General features: G+C 41.5%; 2 protein-coding genes across 4 annotated transcripts in view; both read left to right on the forward strand.

Moving 5' to 3' along the window:
* The window catches only part of nyap1 (neuronal tyrosine phosphorylated phosphoinositide-3-kinase adaptor 1), a 35,812-nt gene extending 28,359 nt beyond the window's left edge, over positions 1–7,453 (forward strand). For both annotated transcript variants that reach the window (XM_089017735.1, XM_089017736.1), the window contains 3 exons: positions 829–1,071; positions 3,027–3,133; positions 4,513–7,453. In XM_089017735.1, the coding sequence (XP_088873861.1) occupies positions 829–1,071; positions 3,027–3,133; positions 4,513–4,953 (791 nt within the window). In that variant the 3' untranslated portion in view covers positions 4,954–7,453. The remainder of the gene's footprint in view (positions 1–828; positions 1,072–3,026; positions 3,134–4,512) is intronic.
* A 2,451-nt stretch (positions 7,454–9,904) lies between these two features.
* Positions 9,905–21,592, forward strand: atp1b2b (ATPase Na+/K+ transporting subunit beta 2b). Of its 2 annotated transcripts, XM_089017740.1 has the most exons (8): positions 9,905–10,339; positions 15,843–15,971; positions 16,072–16,179; positions 16,337–16,542; positions 16,717–16,776; positions 16,884–16,910; positions 17,956–18,051; positions 18,161–21,592. In XM_089017740.1, exons 1-8 carry the CDS (start codon positions 10,249–10,251, stop codon positions 18,326–18,328), a joined length of 885 nt encoding a protein of 294 aa, XP_088873866.1. In that variant the 5' UTR covers positions 9,905–10,248; the 3' UTR covers positions 18,329–21,592. The 2 variants fall into 2 exon arrangements, with proteins under 2 accessions (XP_088873866.1, XP_088873867.1); XM_089017741.1 differs by lacking the exon at positions 16,884–16,910 and having other exon boundaries at positions 9,906–10,339.
* Positions 21,593–21,796: the final 204 nt, after the last annotated feature.

Raw genomic sequence — 21,796 nt, forward strand, 5'->3', positions numbered from 1 at the left:
GGCACTCTACGTCATACAGTAAAGTCTCGTTATATCGATATTCAAGGGAGTCCGAAAAAATATCGATATAACCGGGACTATCGATATATCCGACCCTGTTTGCATGTAATTTTCTCCGTGCGTGCATAGAAATAGTATCGATATAACCGGGACTATCGATATATCCGATATCGATATAACGAAACTTTACTGTATTTCCAATTTCCAAATGAATTAGTGAATGGCAGTGAATGAGTTCAAAATGTAACAGGGTTATTTTTAAATAGCTGGAATAGAAAATGAGATTGGGATCACTGATGTCTCAGATGGAGTTTGCCTTGCATCATTCACATTTGAAATTAAGTTTGAAATAAAACAAGCAACTTTAGTTTTCAAACAGTCGATGGTTTCCCTTGTTGGCGAGTGACAGACAAACATCAAGTTCAAGGTTAAATCTTTCAGTCCCATTTAGTTGTCCCTCTCACTTCACTTCACTTTACTTTTTAGCATCGAGTTTTCTGCACATCTCCCCCGGGAAGGGACTCAGCTCTAAATTGACCATGTGGCAGAGATCTTGTAACAATCTGACAACTCCAAAGCGCCATTTTTGGATTGGATTGGATTGGATATGCCTTTTTTAGTCTCACAGTGGAGAAATTTACTTTTCACAGCAGCAAAGTTTTGTTTGATAGGATGAGTATAAGTATAAAACGTACGGGTTAAATAGAGTGCTTTTTTCCACATCCAACAGATTAAAATCAAGGCTTACACTCAGCAAAGTAGAATAACAATTTTCATAAAAGTCAAACAGTCTTTAATTAATCATTCACTCAATCTCCCCCATCCCAGAAGAAGAAGGACGGACATGGAATGGCAGCGCCGATGCCTTATTAAGGATGGACAAGGAAGAGTTGGGAATGGGGTTCCGAGGAGGCCCCTCGAGCATCCCAGTGCACTATAGTGGGGCCGCAAGTCGGACCCTCGGTCATTGTGAGTCGCTGCTGGGGGCAGACAGCAACCCAGGATTCAGAGCATTGCCCAGAGTCGGGATTCCTCTTCCCTGTCAGACGTTCCCTGCCTGTCGCAACGGAGGTGGGTAATGTGTCTCATCATAAGATCTGAAAACCGAATCCCAAATGACATCAGCTGTTTTCACGTCTACACTGTGGTTTGTTTCTTCCGCTTTTTTTTTGCCCTCAAATGAAAACTTGACACCACCGTAATTTCATGGAGAATTAGACAAGTGGCAAATCTTTCATCTGCCGTAAAAGCCAAAGCCGCCGGGTATCTTTGTCATTCACTGCATTTTTAAGCGAGGCTTTTCTCCTCACACTGACATGCCCCTTACCTTGAGAAAGCTTTCATTGCCGACACCAACCAGAAAAACACACCTTCCATAAAAACTCCTGCGCACGCACATCATTCTCATTTTAGTGCTTTAACATTGAAACGGAAGAAGAAGCAAATAGAGTGGGACCTCTATTGTCAATCATTGCTTTCAATCTGTGTCATTTGACGGACATCATACATTACGCTTGAGATGCCGGACCCCAAATGGTGTCCAACATACAGCACTCGGTTCACTTGCCGTCCGCCATTCCTTTTTTTTGTGACCCCTCAGCATCTAATACTTAGAAAAATTTGGTTTTAGAAGCAATAATGATTTCCTCCGCGTTCTATTCTGTGTCGAGTTCCGATTTGTGAACATGTCACATTACTGATGCCAATGATAACTTAACAATGGTGTTTGTAGAATTATACTCCGTGTATCTACCCCGGTCAAGGTTGACGCCTCGTACTGATGTCCAAAACTTTATTGTGGAACACTGTGAAAAGTAAAACACATTTGTAGCCTCGTGGTCAATTTGTAAATGTGTAACGTCTCGGAACAAGCGTTACACATTTAAAACAATTGTAGCGGGCACTAGGAGCATGCCTCTCACCCAGCAAGGATACAGAAGGGGGCGTGTTTAAGTTAAGGTTGTTTTACAGCACTTTGCAATGCTTGTTTAGATCCACTTGTTAGCAGTTGGAATAAAGACGTGCTACAGCACAGGTGTCAAAGTCAAGGCCCGGGGGCCTAATCCGGCCTGCCACATCATTTTATTCGGCCCGCGAAAGCAAATCTAACTGGTGCAATTCCATGATGCTTGTTAAAGTCCGAACCAAAATTTCCAATTGTTCCATGTAAACCACAAAAACAGTCATTATTTTTTACTTCAAATTTTAAAACTAGTTATTCATTATTTCATTGTGAGCTATGTATATACAATGTGGAGATGATGAAACATGTATATGTTTTCCCAAAATTCATAATGGCCCTCCAAAGGAAAGCGTAACTACGATGCGGCCCGCGACAAATATGAGTTTGACACCACTGTGCTACAGTCAGTCGTGTGTGTGCTCCTTCCTCTACTGCTTCACTGGTGACCCTGACGTGATCCAGTGTAGCATTGCAGAGTGCTGTAACATTACAACATTACTACACTATGTTCGACAAGACATACAGTTAATAAGCAAATTAATAACGTACCGTGTGCACCCTGTAAACCAAAAGTAGACAAACTTTAATGATGTTGTAGACTTATCGTTCTCTTTCGCTGACGATTTGTCTTGTAATTTGTCTAGTTCCGTCTCTCTAGCGATTTCTCTCGCACATCAAAACATGTAAGACGGAATCGGAAGTGATCATGACAAAGTATCCCAAATAAAGTAATGAAGAGGATTTTAAGAAAAAAACATAAATACTCTACAAAGATTCACATAGAAACATTAACTAACTTTACAAAACAACAAGCCAAAAAAACATTTGATTTTTGTTGTAATGGCAACCAATGACTCAATATTGGTGGCAGTTACACTCCGCCTTCTTCATCTCCTAGAATGTATACTGTATTGCCCGAGCTGTATACACAGATCGAACACAATGTACAGCCCAGGTGATTTCACCCAAACATTTGCACCCTTATGTGTTAAATTTAAAAAAAAAAGTGATATTCCACTGTTCTCATTAGCAGTCACGCCACATAACAATGGTGTCTTTGCAGAAGTGGGGCGGCTGGGCCGTTCCTCCTCTGCTGCTGGTGTGAGACAGGTGGGCGGAGGAGACGTCCAGAGACAAAGCAGTCTACCAGCACGAGAAGCCTTCAATCAGGTGAATTGATGCTAGCCGGTCTTATAACTCTCGACTCGATTAACTTCATTCAGGGCTCATTTCGGAGTGAGCATTAATATTGTCCTCGTTATTGCCTCCCCTCCTTTTAGTGACAATGCTCCTACCGGTTTATTTATAGCTCATAGATATGCCCACGGAACAATAAGAGCAGGTACATGACGCAAGCTCCCACGTAAGCATCCCGGTGTGTGGAAAAATAGCGGAATGGAAGGTTTTAGTGTGGTGAGCTGCAGTTTTCCTGTAATGTGTTTCGCTGGATTCTGGCCGCATAGTAAGTGCTGACGCGTTTGGAGAGTGCTGCGGAGACGGTCTGCATGCGTCTGGTTGGCTGGTGCTTAGACATGAACAGATGAAGTGGTGCTACATCCTGGTGGATCCGAGGAGGAACTGCAGCTGTGATTGGCAGGTGGCCAGCAGATTGTTGGCGGTAGTCACTTTTTAGGACCTTTTCGAGGAGTCCTTCACATACCTGTCAACCGGCCGTATTTGGCCATATTCTGTACCATTTTTGCACATTTTTAGATGTGTACCGCATACAAAAAAAGTTTGTACAGGAAACACAAAAATTGTTAAATAAGTACAGAAGAAATATTTCGCAAAAGAAATATTTCGCCTCCCCTGACTGCACGTCACTGTGCCTAGGTAATTTCTGTCGTATACAAGAAAATTAGTGTTGGGAAAAGGGCACAATATTTACCTTGAATTCCAAATGCAAATAAAACAAAGTTGAATAAAGTGTCACACTTGTGACACATGTGAAAATTTGTCTCTTAAGAATTGAAAATATATTTATTTTCATTCTCATGATTTTTTTTAACTCACTCAACTGCCAGACGTGTAAAAATGTGTTCACTCCACTGCCAGGGTTTTTGTCATTGTCACTTGAATTCCAGAACCCACAGAATATTGAGTTTTAGGACGACATAAACATTCAATACAGCGTTAGAAACCTTAGACTATCTTCTTTCATCAGAAAACAAAGTTAATTCCTAAATTCGATGGGTCTGGAGTTATATGAGCTTGAAATGATGGAAACTGTCCTAAATGCAATGCAATACATCCATATTGGTCTATAGTGTTGTGAAACAACAGCTGAAGCTGGAAAAAAAGGAAATGATGCCCCTTGTGGAAAAAAAAAAAAAAATGCCAGAGGCCATGGCCAGCGCTTTATCGGCACCCAAGCACTAACAAATTTGGGAATTGCGCTCTTCGTCATATTTTTAATTCCAGAATAAATTTGTGAATGGCAGTGATTGAGTTCATATGATTGATGAAGGGGATCTCACTCTTGTAGCAGGAAGCGGTTGGTCAGCTGACCTCTGCTCACGCATTACCTTTTCCTTTTTTTATGCCATTAGCTGCACGGCCAGACGCAGCCGCAAGCCTCCTGCAGCCCCAACAGTCCCAGCGTCTCCCGTCAGCAGCAGCAGCTGCAACTCCACCAGCAGCAGTTGCAGTTAAAGCAGCAGCTCCAACAGCTCCAGCAACAGCACCACCTGCAGCTGCAGTTCCAGCAGCTCGCCCAGTTGGTGCAGGGTCAGCCCGCCGGCGCCGGCGCCAGCGCCAGCGCCGCCTCATCGTCAGCGCAAACCCAGAGAGACGGCAAGTTGCTGGAAGTCATCGAGCGCAAACGCTGCCTCTGCAAAGAGATCAAGGCCCACCGACGCCCTGATAAAAGCCTGTGCAAACAGGACAGCATGCCCATCCTCCCTAGCTGGAGACGGACACCTGAGCCTCGTAAGACTGGCACGCCGCCTTGCCAAAGGCCGCAGGCCGTGGTGTGGGACACGGCGATCTGACAGGAGGACGGTGACAACAGTGCTGATTAGAGACAAGGCTGAGATGGCAAGGGGGTGGGGGGTCGTATCATTAGACGCGGGGTCAGCCTTTTAGGTCACGTTTGCACCACTCTGGTGACAGATAGGGGGCAAAGGTGAGCGCAGAACGACAAACAGGGATTCCAATCTTCATCTTTCCCTTTTGGCGAATTTTCTTTCTCTCTGCATTGTCTACTATCACTCCCAACTATTTGCAAGTCTTCCCTCATCACATCCATTTCACATCTCTTTTTTGTCTTCCTCTTTGCCGTCGACATGCTTATACCGCTGCGTCTTTTGACACTTTGCTCAGTTGTTCAGCTCTTGTTCCACAATCACCCCAGGTCCCCCTTTCCCAAGACCATGAAGTCGTCATCCCGCCAGCCTCTTCCGGTCACTCAAACCCACACCCATGCACCCTCTTGCACCCGCCGTGCATCCTGTCTGACCTCGTCCTTCAATCTGTCAATCACCAGATCAAACAGGGACCCTAATCATACAAGTCTGACCTTCTTCATTAAAAAAAAAAAAAACATTTCTGGTTCTAATTGCCAACAGCCTGATAGGGTAATATCCCAATTGCCAAATTTCCTCCTGACTACTTGACGCATAGATTTCATTTTTTCTGTCTCTCTAATGCACAGAGAATTAAACAAAGGCACCAGTCAGAGAAGAGCAACATGAGCCCAACGTGTCATGTCCTGTGGATGAGCACACGTAAGACTCGTCGTGAAGTTATTGAAGTGTTCCTTGAAATTTGTCAATGCATACGAGATGTCTTGGTATCAGTAGATTGTTGTCGTGGATGCAAATAATATTGCTGAGGTGTAAAAGCTACCTACTCTATCTGTTCGCATAATATTTGTAAATCAAGTAACTTTCGCGACATTTTTTTTTCAGAGGGTGGGGGGTCTAGAGGGGCAATTTTATAGCAATATGCTCCCAGTGTGGGGAAGCGACATAACTCGACTTCTAGCCTATTAACGTTACATATCTTAAGACTTGAATGAGTCATATTTACTGTGTCATCCTCTGCATGTCACAATAGGCATACAGTGCTGTACAAATATTGTGTAGAGAAAAATCATGTTTGAATTTTACATAGAGCAGAACTTCACTATGGTAACACATGGTTGTACAAAGTTGCTTTTTTTTCACAACGCGGCGCGTCGAGTCACGTTTCGCTAGAAACGAAAGGGTACAAAAAAAAAAAAGAAATCATCCATGAAGCTCATTGAGTTCTGTCCAATGTGGTACAAACTAAAAGGACGACGGGTGTTGATCAAAACAGAATGCTGGAACAATCTGCGCAACACTTTGGGGGAAAAAAATCAACCCCTCATGTACTGTAAATAGATATGTACAAGTGTATTGAAAATGTAGCAATTCTTTCCATTTTCATACTTGTAATCAATACATCTTATGTAGCATAGACTGTATAAACTCTGTTCACTTGTTTTTCTATGAGTATTTTATCTGCTGCAACTGGTCCTTGCATTACTTAAAAGTTCTAATAATCAGTAAAGGCCCTCGAATTTAAGGCGCAGTCCAACCGTTTATTTATGCAAGATTCCCTTTAAGATCAGTTTCATTCATGCATTTTTTTACAATAATCTTCATTGAGTTCAACAACTTGTCTGCTATCTCAAAACTACTGATGTTGTTCATTCACGTGTGGTCGTGAGACCACGTGGTTAATATTCTTGTGCATATTGTCAAATTCATAATTTTTTTTTTATTCTCGGAAAGCTACGTGAACTGCACTTGAGTCCTTCTGTAAAAGTATAAGGCGTTTGAATGTCTCTTGATGGTGGTTGTTTTTGATAGTTAGCACCAAAATGTCCCCCTCCCCCTCGTGAGAAGAAGACCTACCTAAATGTTGGAGAGTCACTGCTTGGCCTTTGTGTTAGTTTCGCCTGCGCATGTTCTTGATTTATTTACTTTTTTTTGTTTACAATTGGCATCAAATTTTCAACAATGTCAAGCCAGGGTGAAGAAAAATGGGCAAGTGCAATGCATGTAGAGACTCTTAACCCACAAAAAAATAATCAGATTACCTTTAATATTGTGCCCAACTTAATTTATAATACCAACAAATCACGTTACTACGGTTCCTTTTCCACCGCCTAATAACGAAACTAGGAACCGTTTCCAGAACTAGTTTACAGAAGCTGTTGGTTTTGTGTGTCTACTAAAACAGTGGCCATTATATGAGTGCCATACTATATTGATATGGTAAGATACGGTGTACCTTGGAAATCACTGTAGTGCTATATTTGCATTGATATTGTCATTCAAATAAATTTTATATTATGAACTTTACAAAGAAAACCTGACATTTTTGTCACCCCTTTATATCCATCTTTGGCTGCAAATGTGAGTTGAGAGCAGACAATGCGTTCCAATGCACTGCTGCAGCGCACGTTGCAGCACCCAAATCTTCCAAGTGAGGGCACAGTACACTCTGCACTGCTTATGGTGTGGATCCATCCAAAAAAAAAAAACACCCCGCTACAACACTTTCCTTGATGTTTGTTATCTATTATTATCTTTATATGATCACAAATAGCACAAAATGGTGTGAAATGACAGAAATGGCCAAAAATTGGACTATTTTGTTCCACCAGCATGTTGAGTTTAAAGGTCATTTACTCCCGTGGGTTCAGGCATAGATTTGGGTTGTCATTCAACCCCCAGCCCCTCTCGCTCTATTACAGGCTTGAATAAGCCTCAATGATGATCTGCGGTGGCAAATTGGAAAGAAAAAGACTTCCCTCTTACGGTAATTAATGAGCTTTATTGAGAAATATCTCTTTTGTGCTTGAATGGTAAATGGCATTCCCAAAGTGACATCAAAATGGATCATTTACAAAGCAGTCATGGATTAACTCATTCACTGCCAGACATGTGCAAAAATGTGTTTTTGTCATTGTCACTTGAATTCCAGTAACCACAGAATATTGAGTTTTAGGGCTACATCAACAGTCAATACATTGTAAGAAACCTCAGACTCTCTTCTTTCATCAGAGTTAATTCCTAAATTCTATGGGTCTGGAGTTACATGAGCTTGAATTGAGGGCGGCTGTTCCAGATACAATGCAATCCAAACATATTGGTTTATATAGCGCTTTAACAACAGCTGGAGCTAAAACAAAGCGCTAACATGGAAATAAAGGAAATGCTGCCCTCTTGTGGAAAAGAAAAATATTGCCAGAAGCCATGGCCAGCGCTTTATTGGCACCTGAGCATGAAAAAACAAAACCCGAACAAATTGTTATTATTATTATTACTATTATTATTATTGTTATTCATTGGGAAATGTAGCCTGTATCGATTATCAAATACTGTAAATAACACAGCGGTAGAATGAAAATGAAGCTTCCCGATACGCAAATGCAACATTGAAGAATTAGAGTTAATGGTAAATGCAGGTTTATTCATGAATGGTCGTTTTGGGAAAAAAAAACAGTATTGAATGATGCTTTTCTTAAAAATTTTATTCCTCATAAATATTTACCAACGTATATACCATATTTTCCGGCGTACAAGGCGCACTGCAGTATAAAGCGCACCCCCAATGAATGTCAAACTTTTTCCACATATAAGACACATCTGACTATAAGGCGCATCTTCAATGAATGAAAAAGGTTTTCCAAATACAGTGATACCTTCGCTTACGAACTTAATTGGTTCCCAGACAGTGTGTAAGGCGAAAAGTGTGTATCCCAAAAATTAATTTCCCATAGGAAACCATTAAAATGAGAATACTCTGTTCCCCTAAAACATAATTATTAAAACGTAATTTTCTACTTTCTAATTTTCTAAGCCTTAAAACTACATGAAATATACCTCATTTTATGTATAATAATTGTGCTGCTATGGTATTATAATTAAAGAAATATACTGTACTCTATAATAAAGTCGTTTTATTGACCTTTGTGATGGTCCTTGATGGCTTGATGGAATGGAGTGGCCGGCTTCATCAGCATTAAACACTTGATGAGGAACGTAGCCTTTTTCTTTCACCATCTTGAGGAATGATCCCTTGTAGGTGCTTTCTCTGTGATAAATGTATCTAGTTCCTCATCAATTGTGGTCTGTTTAGCTGGGTTGACAGCTTTTTGCATCAAGTGTACAGATGGCTTGTGCGGGTTATTTGTGGAGTCTGATTGATGGGATATTTTAACCTTGCAGTCTACACTCTGCCTTTGAACCATCAAAGTTGAAACTCTCACTGTCGTCTGCCTGTCTCTTTAATGTTTAAACCACCCCCCCCCCCCCCTCACTGCTGCGTTCTTGACCAATCACGTGGCTTTAACCGAAGACTGGGGGCGGGGAATAGAGGACAAGAACAGTCAGCTTCCATTTTGTTGTTAAAACGGGCTGGTTCGCTAACGACGCATCACTCATTGAGGCAGCTCCTTGTATGAAAAAAGTTCATATGCCAAGGTAAAGTTCGTATGCCAATGTAAATTTTTCATAAATGTAACATTCGGAAACCGAAAAGTTTGTAAGCCAAGGGTTTCGTAAACCAAGGTATCACTGTATAGAAATATATAAAAGCTTTCCAAATATAAGGCACAGCGAATTATAAGGCGCAACAGTTCGGGTTACACGCTACGTCTTCTTCACGGTAAAATGGAGTCAGTGGCTGCTGAGAGTATAGTTTTCGAGACCTGTTGTGACTTCAAGGATAAGGCATTGGATCATCTTTTGAAGGCAATAAAGGCTTTTGGGTGCGCCTTATACACGGTATATATTTAGGAGAGCGGTGTATCCTTCCTTTTCTGATGACGTAAGAGAGGTGACCAGTCAGCATTTGCTCACAGACTTGTCTTTCACATGGCAGGATGCTTGAGGGAAGTGGGCTGCTTGAGGGGGGAGGTTGCAGATGATTGGCTCGGCTCACTGCTCAGGGAAGGAGGGAGGAAGGTAGGGGAGGTTAGCAGCTTGGTGGGAGCCTTTGGAGGCTGAGAGAAGAGGGCGGGGGTGCGCTTTACCGCAGTATCACTAGATTTCTGCAGCACTCATCAAAACTCTGCGGCATGAAGAGAAGAGCTGGGGGGGAGGACACTCACTCGGACCGGGCTACCTCTTACTTTTAGGCTCCCCTTCTTCCATCCCTCGATAGGCTTCTCTTTTATGTATTTTGCAGCAATTTCAGCACCTCCACCACTCCAAAAAGGGCTGCTCGTTTCCCCCTAATTTCTTCCCTGGTTGCATTGGGGTGCATTTTCTCCAGTTTCTTTTTTTAAGGGTTTTCTCTTGTACAGTAAAATGGCCAAGGATGCAGAAAAAGGCCAATGGAAGGAGTACATTTGGAACCCGAGGACGAGGGAGTTTCTGGGCAGGACAGCCAGCAGCTGGGGTGAGTACTGTACTGTCCAGTAACACAGCCACAGCAATGCAGCAAACATGGAGCCGTGCTACTCATTCCATATCTGATGTCTTTTCGCGGCTTTTTCCTTGCAATTCGGAAGTGTCGGGCAGCTGCTCATCACACTCCGATGCTGTATAAGTACGGCTTGCCGCCGGTTATTTCAATTTTGTTTGATTTATTAATTAATTTACAGCACGTTTTCCATTGCGCAATGCGCTGAGCATAAGGGTGGAGGCATATGGTGCATCTGGTAAATATTTTACAAGATTAAAATGTGCTTTGGCCCACTGGGCGGCACGCTCTGCAAGGAACAGGTTTCAGGCTTGTTGCAAAGAGCGCGCGTCATCGTCCGTTTGGGGGAAGACTCACTTTTGGCTCGATCAAGTTGGACATTAGTAAGAATTGCATGTCTGTGTGATGTCACAAGTTAGCTGGGGTACAAACTGAAAAAGTGACTCAAATCCAATTTGAAGAAAGGCAATGACAAAACCGCAAGTTCAAGACAGTATAAGCATTCTAGCCATCAGTGTCAAAGTTTCTCCCAATTAACCGGTAGTGCATCCGGATCCTTTAAAATGACATTGGAAAATTATAATCTGAGTAAAGCCAAGTGCCAAATGCTCTTTGTACCATCTCCTATCTGACCCGGCCCATTGTGAGGGATTTAAATGTAATCTAAGGACGGACGACATTTGCATCACTGCAAATCATGGTTTGTTTAATCATTTTTTTTTTAATGACAGCAAGAGTTTAACCATAATCACGTTCTTTCCACCAAAAACGGATTTGACACAACTCTCGGATTCATCGCAGCTTGAATTTGTTGGAATGTTCCGGCGCTGTGCCAGTTAATCCAGCTCAGTGTGTCCCAGGTGCTTTTAGATCTTGAGGCCTTTTTAAGCTGTGCTCGCTTAAGGCCGCCTAATTGAGCTATTTTGGTAGTTAGGTACTACATGGAACCCACCTTGACTGAGCTTTTCACCTTTTAGCACGCTTTCTAACCACGCACATCTTTGGTTTAAAGACTCTCAACTTGTTTCTTAAATTATTCACTGCCAGACGTGCAAAAATATGTCTAGTGCCAGGGTTTTTGTCATTGTCACTTGAATTCCAGGACCCACAGAATATTGAGTTTTAGGACTACATAAACATTCAATAGAGCGTAAGAAACCTGAAACTCATTTTTCATCAGAAAAAAAAGTTAATTCCTAAATTATTTGGGTCTGGAGTTATATGAGCTTGAAATAAGGGCAGCTGTCCAAAATACAATGCAATCTATACATATTGGTTGATATCGGGCTTTAACAACAGCTGAAGCTGGAACAACATGGAAAAAATAGAAATGCTGCTCCCCTGTGGAAAGGAAAAAAAAACAGAGGCCATGGCCAGCACTTTATCGGCACCCAAACAAAAAAACAAACAAAATCCGAACAAATTCAGGAATGGCACTCTACGTCATATTTTCAATTCCCAAATAACTTTGTGAATGGCAGTGAATTAGTTAATTTCTTTTTGAGCAGTTCATCCTCCTTGCATGTTCACCCGGATAATTATCGAAGGTACGGCGTCAAGCTTGATGTCGCAAACATGAGTACATCCTGGATTGTTCAGAGTTGCAATAAATTTATCGAGCCTATCACTTGATTTTCTTTTCAACTATTTGAGTACATGGACTCAAATCAGGCCACGTCAAAATATATCGAGACATACCGAATCGTAGAGACCCACATGCCCACAGCTTGCAATATAACGCCTTTGAGCGAAATTCCACATTTAAAAAACTGCTCATGCCAAATTGTAAAACCACAACAAGAAATTTATTGCAACAAACTTGCCCCTATCAAATCGGAATACTGACTCAAATCGTTCCACTTTATAATAATAAACCATCCTTCATTCGTATCACACTCCGTGGATCGAGATGCATAGAGAATCGTCTTTAATTGGACGGATTCACAGCCCTAAAATATACATGTGGAATCACTTTGAACAAAATGGCACATCGAAAGTCCTGAAAGTTTATTGACAAAGCTGAAGACAAAAATGACATCATATCCACTCAAACAGAGCTTTCCCCTATCCAATCAAACTATATTAAATCCTAAGCACATGGATGTAAATACGCCATGAATTGTCTTTTTATTGAAGATATTCGAAACCCCTACTAAAGACTTAATGACGGAAATGGCATTGATGTGGCATGAGCAGCTGCCCCCCCCTCCCAAAAAAATGGCAGACCGAGGACATGATATAAAAGGAAGTCCACAATGAAGCGTGTGTTTTTAAAGAAAGCACATAAAAAGCACCACACCTCAAAGACTTGTGTCGTTTGTTTGATCAGGGAATTCAAAGAGCCATTGGACAGCAGTCCCCCTGCTCATTAATTCCGCATGTGCTTTGCTTTCAACTGCCAGGTGAAAAGGAGACACTTTCCTATGTATCATTGTTGCAGAGGGGCGACTGTAAACCGAACACCATCCCGACATAGACTTGACCTAAACACGCCGGGCTGGTTTTAGATATACTGTATATCAGTGGCAGGCCGTGGATTCCATTGCTAGGCCTTCCGTAGTGCTACGTCTGAATCAATCCAGACTGAAAAAATTATGGTGTGTTTTACTACAAGTCCATTAGACAGGAAATAACTGGCACCGACCTTTCTCAATGATGTCCATTTTTTCTTGAAAAGTCCATCTTGAAAATGGCTTTAACAGTAAATCACCAACCAAATGCATTTCTTCTCCTTCAGCCACTCAACTGCTATTAAATCAACACAACTCACTTTCACTTTGCTGCTGTGAAATGTAAATTTCTCCACTGTGAGACTAATAAAGGCATATCCAATCCAATCCAATCCAATATATTTGCTTATACAGCTCATTACCGATACAGTGTGCTAGCATTGGCTAGTGACTAGCCAATCATAGTTAGCAAAAACTGATGTTGATCAGACTCGAAATCTGATTGGTTAAAGCAACAGTTTCATCGACACATTTGATGAGACAGCTCCGCAGAACTGATTGTGAAGGTGTCCAGATAGATTTCCGACCCTGGTCAAATGATGGCTGTGATTGGTTAAATGCTTAAATACGAAAACACAGGTCTGGAAGCAGCGCAACAGGGGAAAAGTCATGGAAGGAAGCTCAAAGACAATTTGGAATTATAAGAATTCCTTGACAAAATATAATTAACATCAGTCCGTGATTCAGGTATTTTTAGGCCAGCAGAGAAGGCCTTGCAGGCCCTGACGGCCCACCACTAGAGTACAGTTAATAAACGCCCTCGGCTAATCGATGTGCAAACACGGTCATACAAAAGATGGACATTTATCAGATATTTTTAGACCAGCAGAGAAGGCTTTGCAGGCCTTGACGGTCCGCCACTGCTGTATAGATGGGGGGGTGGTTGACTGCAAATCCCTTTCTGCCATGCTCCATCTATTCCCCTTCATATTTCACCCTTGCTCTCTCCTAATCATCTTTTTTTATGGAATGAGTCAGCCTCTGCCTTTCGTGTATCCAGTATCGCTCTCACTCACTCTGAATACAAATAATTAATCAGGCACCTCGATACACATATGCCAGAATCCCCCGTTGAATATCCTCCTCTCGACATTTTGTAGCGGATTCCAGTGAGTCGATGCAGAAGCAGAGCCAGAGAACCATGCTGGGGGGCATCCAGCAGAGGCAAGGGGGGCGGCGGGGAAGGGTTTGGGGTGGGGGGTGTCAAGGCACTCAGCTGCGACCCTGTGCAGGCCCCAGGTGTCGGCGCCGAAAATGGGGGGGATGTGCACTAGAAAATGCTATTTTTAAGACTCGCCACAGAAACGTCACAGACAGATGCTTCCAAAGCCGAAGGAGTAGAAAAGAGGATGGACGGCGAGTTCGTTTCGCTCGAGCAGACCGAGAGCCGTTTCTAATCCATTACATTGCCGTGTAACTAAAACAGCTCAACCTCGTGGAAAACCCATAAACAAATATCAACGGACATATTTATTTGTGTATATTTCAGTTCCTGAACAAACTGCTGAATTTTAGCGCTGATAAGGAGTTCCGCATTATCAACGGCAATTAAGTGCGATCATGTCACATCCTGTTGCTTCATTGCCACGTTATTCCTTTTTTGATGCATGGACAGATATGCATCATGACGGTCTCCATTGCAGTGTTTAATTAATTAAAAGACCTCCTGTACCACCACCGCCGCCACCTCCATTCCTCGCCACCCTCTCAGTGCAGCGTTCCCTCCACTGCAGTGCAGCTCTATAATGAAATTGGTTGGAGAGCGACTATTTGATCGCTTTTTAATTAACGCCCTTCAGTGGCCGGGGACCAAGTGGCGTAACATTATATCAGATTTTTGCCAATTGAGGGGATTAGTAATATAAATGGAATGAGAAACAGATGGCCTTCCTGAGAGTGAGACAGATTTGGGGGCGGGGTGTGAGGATGAATTGTTTTCATGATGGGGGAGAATATGAATTGCTCTTTGTGACTTGGTGAAGTCATTCACACAAAGCAGCTTTATCTGCTGTACATGATAGCAATACGTACACTGTGCCAATCTTACTTTACAGAGTAAAGTTGAATGTGGTCATTGTGTAGTTAGTCCTTCTGGGATGATTAGTCAAGGTGCATTTGGAGACAAAATGTCAACTACGCCTGCCGCCGAGTGATTTCGAGCAGTCTCAGGGTGACGTCAGATTTACTCATTCACTGCCATTCCTGAATTTATTCGGGAATTGAAAAAAAGCGTTCGGGTTTAGGTTTTTCATGCGGGGGGTGCCGATAAAGCACTGGTCAGACTTCTGGCAATGTTTTCCCCAACCACAAGGGGGCAGCATTTGCCTTTTGTACAGCCGCCCCCATTTCAAACTCAGATAACCCCAAACTCATATAATTTAGGAATTAACTGTTTTTTTCTGATGAAAGAAGAGAATCTAAGGTTTGTTACACAGCATATAATGTTTATGTAGTCCTAAAACTCAATATTCTGTGGGTGCTGCAATATGAGTGAAAATGACAAAAAAACGCTGGCACTGGAGGAGACATGTTTTCGCACATGATCTGTTAATGTGATTCGATGCACCCCAGTGATTGGTTGACTTTTTTTTTTGTTTGCTTGCTGCTTTTTTTCTAGATTGGGTTTTGCTGGTAAATTATTGTTGAATTCATTGGGAAAAATTGGCGTGATAAAAGCATGCAGAGTCATAGTAAAAAAGTAACAAAATAAATGCATAATGGCAACTGGTTGAATATTTTCCAATGGGGAGTTTGCAGTGACCACTCTCACAGCGGCGCAGTCTTCTGTTTCCCATATTCACCTAAACTTATTAGCATTTTTTTAAATTGCAAATAGCTTTCTTATACTCAATCAAAATGAATGCTGTGTTGGAAACAAAATATGGCGGTTCAACGTGTTGTTGACATTTCTATTGTTGTATTTCCCCCATGCCCAAGGTCAAATAATCCACTCCTTTCTTTGTCCGCAGGTCTCATCCTTCTCTTCTATTTAGTTTTTTACATCTTCCTGGCTGGTCTGTTTGCGCTTACCATGTACGTCATGCTGCAGACTTTGGATGACCACAAGCCGACCTGGCAAGACAGACTCACCACACCAGGTGCAGTATCCTAACAAGAGATAACAGCTACACATGCACAGTTCACCGTGTGTGGCGCAACATTTCGTGACTGATCTTGCTTTTCGTCTGACGCTCGCAGGGATGGTGATTCGACCCAAATCCGATGAGACTTTTGAGATTGTCTACAACACCCACAACACTGAGAGTTGGGACATGTACGCTCAGGCCCTGGACACGTTCCTGGAACGTATGTCCGAGAAAGCTTACCGGAACGGATTATCCCACATTCTTTCGCGAATAACCTAATGAGATGTTTCCTTTAGTGTCCGTTACTACCGTGTCACTTTTCATAAGCAAAACCCTTGCAAAGCATTTCAGAGCTTTGTCCTGGCTTTTCTCCGCAGCCTACAACAGCAGCGTCCAGGAACAGAAAAATGACGAATGCAAACCAGACCAGTACTTCTTGCAGGAGGACAGCGGCGACGTGAAGAACAACCCCAAGCGTTCCTGTCAATTCAAACGCGACTTTCTACAGGACTGCTCGGGACTCTCTGACCGTTACTATGGATACCAGGACGGCAAGCCATGCATCATTATCAAGATGAATCGGGTATGAAAGAGGAGAGGAAGGAAAGGGATGATGTTGCTAGGAGACAGGGAGTGCCTGTGATCGTGGAACGGGTTGGGATTGAGGGAAAGCAAATTCCCAGTTCCAAATAAATAATTAAATGAATCACTCCCTCTTAGTTATTTTTTAATCAGGCTTGTATGTCGTTCCCTGCAGGTGATTGGAATGTTGCCAGGAAAGGATGGACAGGCTCCTTTTATCACCTGTGGCGCAAAGGTAACCCAGAAAAATTCAAAATAGCTGACATTATACCGCTCACGTCCGGCACAGTGTTACAACTACAGACATGCACTTATTTTTCTTGTGAATGTGCCCACTATCAGAGGTACAAAGTTGGCAAAAATGAATGGGTAAGAATGAATCTCATGCAGTGACTTTTAATGTCGACTTTGATTCTACATAGCACCAGCTACCAAATTCCCCTTTGTAGGTGTAATTACAACTCTAATGTGGAGACCTGTGAGTGTTTAGAAGCTTTTTATTGTCTTTCTATCCATCCATCATCCATCCATCCATCCATCCATCCATCCATCCATCCATCCATCCATCCATCCATCCATCCATCCATCCATCATCCATCCATCCATCCATCCCTACTTACCTACCAACATACATACATACATACATACATACATACATACATACATACATACATACATACATACATACATACATACATACATACATACATACATACATACATACATGCATGCATGCATGCATGCATGCATGCATACATACATCCATCCATTCATCTATACATCCATCCATTCCATCCATCCATCCATCCATCCATCCATCCATCCATCCATCCATCCATCCATCCCTACTTACCTACCAACATACATACATACATACATACATACATACATACATGCATGCATACATACATCCATCCATTCATCTATACTTCCCTCCATCCATCCTTTCCAACCATCTATCCCATCATCCACCCAACAAATGCATATATCAACTAAAAAGTGTTATGTTGATTATTATTCTGTCTGCACAAAATAGAAAACATCAGGATCCAGATTTTTTTTAAATACCCCCTTTTCACTGTATCATATTTTATTATCATTTGTATGGTTTATATATCAATAGTAGACTGTAATTGTTATGCTTCTCAGTGGGACCTTTTTCTGTGTGTGTGTGTGTGTGTGTGTGTGTGTGTGTGTGTGTGTGTGTGTGTGTGTGTGTGTGTGTGTGTGTGTGTGTGTGTGTGTGTGTGCGTGTGTGTGTGTTAAATCGACTGTCGAAAGAGACAATGGGTGTGTTGTGTAATGAGATGTGAAGAAGTGTGAGAGATTAATGAGGTTCACCTTCCCCCGCTCGCCTACATACACTGAAAAGCATTTTTAGGCCATAACACATGAAATTGTTTCACCCCCACAGAGAGAAGACACTGACAAAATTGGAGAGCTGATGTACTTTCCTCCCAATGGCACTTTCAACCTTATGTACTACCCTTACTATGGCAAGAAAGCTCAGGTAAGGGTGTCCTGGATCAAGATATTGTTTCATTTGTTATGTTGAAAGGTAACCGATCACCCGTGTAAGTGAACGTTAGCTTCCCCTGTCCACCATTTACCATTTCCAGGTGAACTACTCTCAGCCTTTGGTTGCCGTAAAGTTCCTGAACATCACCGTCAACGAAGACGTCAACATCGAGTGCAAGATCAACGCCAACAATATTCCGCCCGGAAGCGAAAGAGACAAGTTTGCTGGACGAGTATCTTTCAAGCTGAGGATCAACACCATTAACTAGGTTTCAAAGCCTTTTTTCACCTCTGAAATCTTCATGCTCTGAAATGTTGCACATGCGCAGAAACCAATTGCAGCATTCCCGCCCTTTTTCAGTTCCGTTTACAAACCCTTCAAAACTAAAGACGGAGTGGACAGTGTTTGTCCATCCGGGTGTGATGAGATAATGCTACAAAATAAAGGGTGGTAATCCTGCAATTATTTCTGTCTGTGAATTTGGGGACAAATTTGTTTCTGTAAAATTAATTTCAAGGTGATGTCTATTGATACTGCATGACAAACGAAAAGGGGATCTGAAGGATATAATCGTGTGTTTTTCAAAGATCGCAAGGACCAGTAACTCCGCTGTATTGCTGCTCCAACCTTGCTGCCTCAAATAGAGCGTTCCTCAAGACGCGATACACATCAATACAAAAGTGTGCAAATATGTCATTTTTATTCATAACCTCAGAGTTAGACTATCGCGATAGGCATATAACTAAATTAACCATCAATATTTTAAATATGATGAAAGGTTCTTTCGGCCGCAGATTTCTTAAAACTGCTTCAACAGCGCTGCTGGTGGCCAAGGCCTAGTACTGCACCCCGTTTGCCGACAATTGCTTTCAAATGTTAAAAAAATCAGTCAACACTCAATTTTTAATCATGACAGAAAGCAACAATCACTCTGCCCATCCCCAAGCCTAACTTGACGCACTAAAAAAAAAACAATTCCAACCGTATATATCTTAATGGGTGAATGCTGAGATGAAGCCATTTTGCATGTGTGTATTGTCTTTCCTGTGCTATGAGTGGAGGAGTCACCAATGCATCAGCTCTTCACTCAGTGACAAACAAAAATATAAACAAAAAAAACGTTTCTGTACGACCACTGATGACCAGGAGGGACCAACCGCGTAAGCGATGGATATCGAACACATATTGTACGGGATGACGAGAAAGAGTTGAATACCTTTAAGTGTGTGTTTGTGGCTTCAGTGTTTGCGTATACATTCGGTACATTGATACATTTCATACCACGGGTCGGGAAATTGCATGCATTGTGCAATAGTCATTAAAACCGTATATTATGAATGATTGATCCCATTTTTAAAACTAAGTGTGTAATCGGATGTATTGACCGCATCGATCAGTTTACAAGGTCTTCCTTCCATTATTTCAAAAAATCCAACCCTGCGTTATTTCCAGTTCACCTAATTTGCGTTTGTGTTGATTTGTGAGAATGTTTAAAACGGGGCCAATTTATATGTTTTCTTCATCCCATTAGTTTAGAAGGAGCTCAAACCTTCCATTGACTATAAAAGACCAAATTGTACCCCATTAAATCCCATTTTCTCCAGTGCTGTTGATGGTAATATTGTATTCACATTAATATGTAGATTTTTTGTAGCCTGATTTTTAACTTAACTTTAAATTAACTTGTGAGATTTTTAAAATGGATTATTTATATTAATTTATATTGCTCTGCTTTTTAGTGACACTGATTTTAATTCATCTACACAATTTCAAGGAAGTTAATATAATACTAATAAGAGTTATAGTTTGTGTTTATTCCCTTTTTTATCCTAATTCATCCCGGTTTGCGTTTTTCAATGACTAAATCAAGTCACTTCAAAATAATTTGTGTAGGTTCAATTTACAGATGCTCTTGTTTTTTTTTTATTCATAATACCAGCGACAACATTGAAAAAGTATTTGGTCCAAAATGATCTCAAATCCAAGCATCTCAATCACCTTCCCGAATAAACCGCGGCCATTTTAATGAAGCTAATGCAAATAAAGCGTCATATTAGCTGTACCACCAAGATTTGGTATCACCCCACCCTCCCGCACTTTTCAGTTCAATGAGACGCACGTTTCTCTGATGTTGCTGCAACACTTAATTTCACAGTAATCTCTTAATCTGTTGAGCTAATCCAGAGCCTGCATGCTTAATTTTCTTTGCCCGACACTGTTGCTCCGCCTCCTTGTCATTGCTTCCAAAATAGAATTGAAACAAGGATCATTCATTCATTCATTCCATATTTGTACATTTAACCCACAATATTGCTTAATAATTCATCCAACATCCTTTATACGACACACCCTATCGAAAATAAATTTTCTTCAACCATCTGCATGCGAAGGCGAGTTCTTTCAACCAAAGATCCTCATTCCACTTTCAGTTTTCTTTTCGCAACGTCGTGTTAGAGAGCAAAGGTCAAAGCAAAGGTGCGCTGCGGTGCGGAGATACTGTCGGTTTCATCCGTAAAAAACAGCCGTGATATAAACAGATCCGACTCTTACATAATCGAAATACAGTACGCACAAATGTTTTACAGAGACATAACAGTGCCTCCTGGTGGACAAAGTGGGTTGTTGCCAGGGTCCAGATTATCTCATCTCCCGTGTAATAATAACACATGTCATTTATAAATGTTTATAATAATAAGAATAATACATTTCGTTTATAAACGCCTTTCAAAGCTCTCAATGACGCTTTCCGGTCACGGTCGCCAGTGTTCACTCAACCCGGAAGTAACACATTTATAGTTTCCCCGGTTGATAGTGTGGAGATATTTTCAGATAGCAATATCCTTCATTCCCCTTCGGTCATGGGATTTGTGGGAAAGGGATGTCATGTAACGTGTCGAAAGGCAAGTAGAATGAAAACGTATTATATTGTGGCAGACTATCTATTTCTAAATATATTTTTTGCTGTTCTGTTGTAAATTTTCGAGAATGTATCAACACGGATTGTATCGTGTAACTGGAGACACGTGGATGGTTTTCACTAACAATTCATCAGATGGTGCAAATAATTTGGTTGACAAGGCTCTCTCAGTTTGTTTTTGTACTTTTTACCTGTGTGTGCGTGCATTTCCAATTTCCACTTTGCCCCATCTTCTAAGGTTTTCAGCTTTGCAATGGAGAAGTAAGACTGTATATGTAAACCTTTCTCGGACAAAGACACAATGGGTTCACGCCAAAAATATTGATAAAAGTATATGAGAGTTTTTTTCTAAAGAAATTCAAAACAACCACAAAAAAAGAAATCCCCTCGCCCCTTTCCTCATTATACAATGCTCAAAGAAAATTATTCCCAGAAATGTGGTGCAAAGAGAAGAATCCGCTCAGTTTTATTCGCCCAAATGGATGAGAATTCTATTCTGGATTTGTATTTTTTTTGCTCTGACTGTATGTATATTTTTGCTCATGTTTACCGCAAAACAAGATAGAGAATTAATAAAGGTCATTTAAGGGAACCAACCTCAAAAGTGTGGTCTCTGCCTCTGAACCTTTATTCTTCTAAAGGATCCCCGAATGCCAAACATCAAGTGGGTGTAATCCAATGTAATCTCATTGACTGTAATCCTCCCAGAACACACTACCGGTTTGTCGATCATCGAGGGTTAGTAATTATTGATAACCTTTTAGCGGTTATTATGTCATAGTGTGAACTATTGAGTGTTGTAAATGAGGTTAGTGAGGA

This window comes from Hippocampus bargibanti, linkage group LG16 (assembly GCF_051943395.1).
Source record: "Hippocampus bargibanti isolate YZ-2025 linkage group LG16, ASM5194339v1, whole genome shotgun sequence".
NCBI lineage: Eukaryota > Metazoa > Chordata > Actinopteri > Syngnathiformes > Syngnathidae > Hippocampus > Hippocampus bargibanti.

Coding starts and splice junctions, on each gene's coding strand:
- atp1b2b (XM_089017740.1), top strand. CDS start 10,249: ATGGCCAAGGATGCAGAAAAAGGCCAATGGAAGGAGTACATTTGGAAC. Junction 10,340..15,842: donor CAGGACAGCCAGCAGCTGGG/GTGAGTACTGTA, acceptor CTTTGTCCGCAG/GTCTCATCCTTCTCTTCTAT. Junction 18,052..18,160: donor ACTATGGCAAGAAAGCTCAG/GTAAGGGTGTCC, acceptor TACCATTTCCAG/GTGAACTACTCTCAGCCTTT.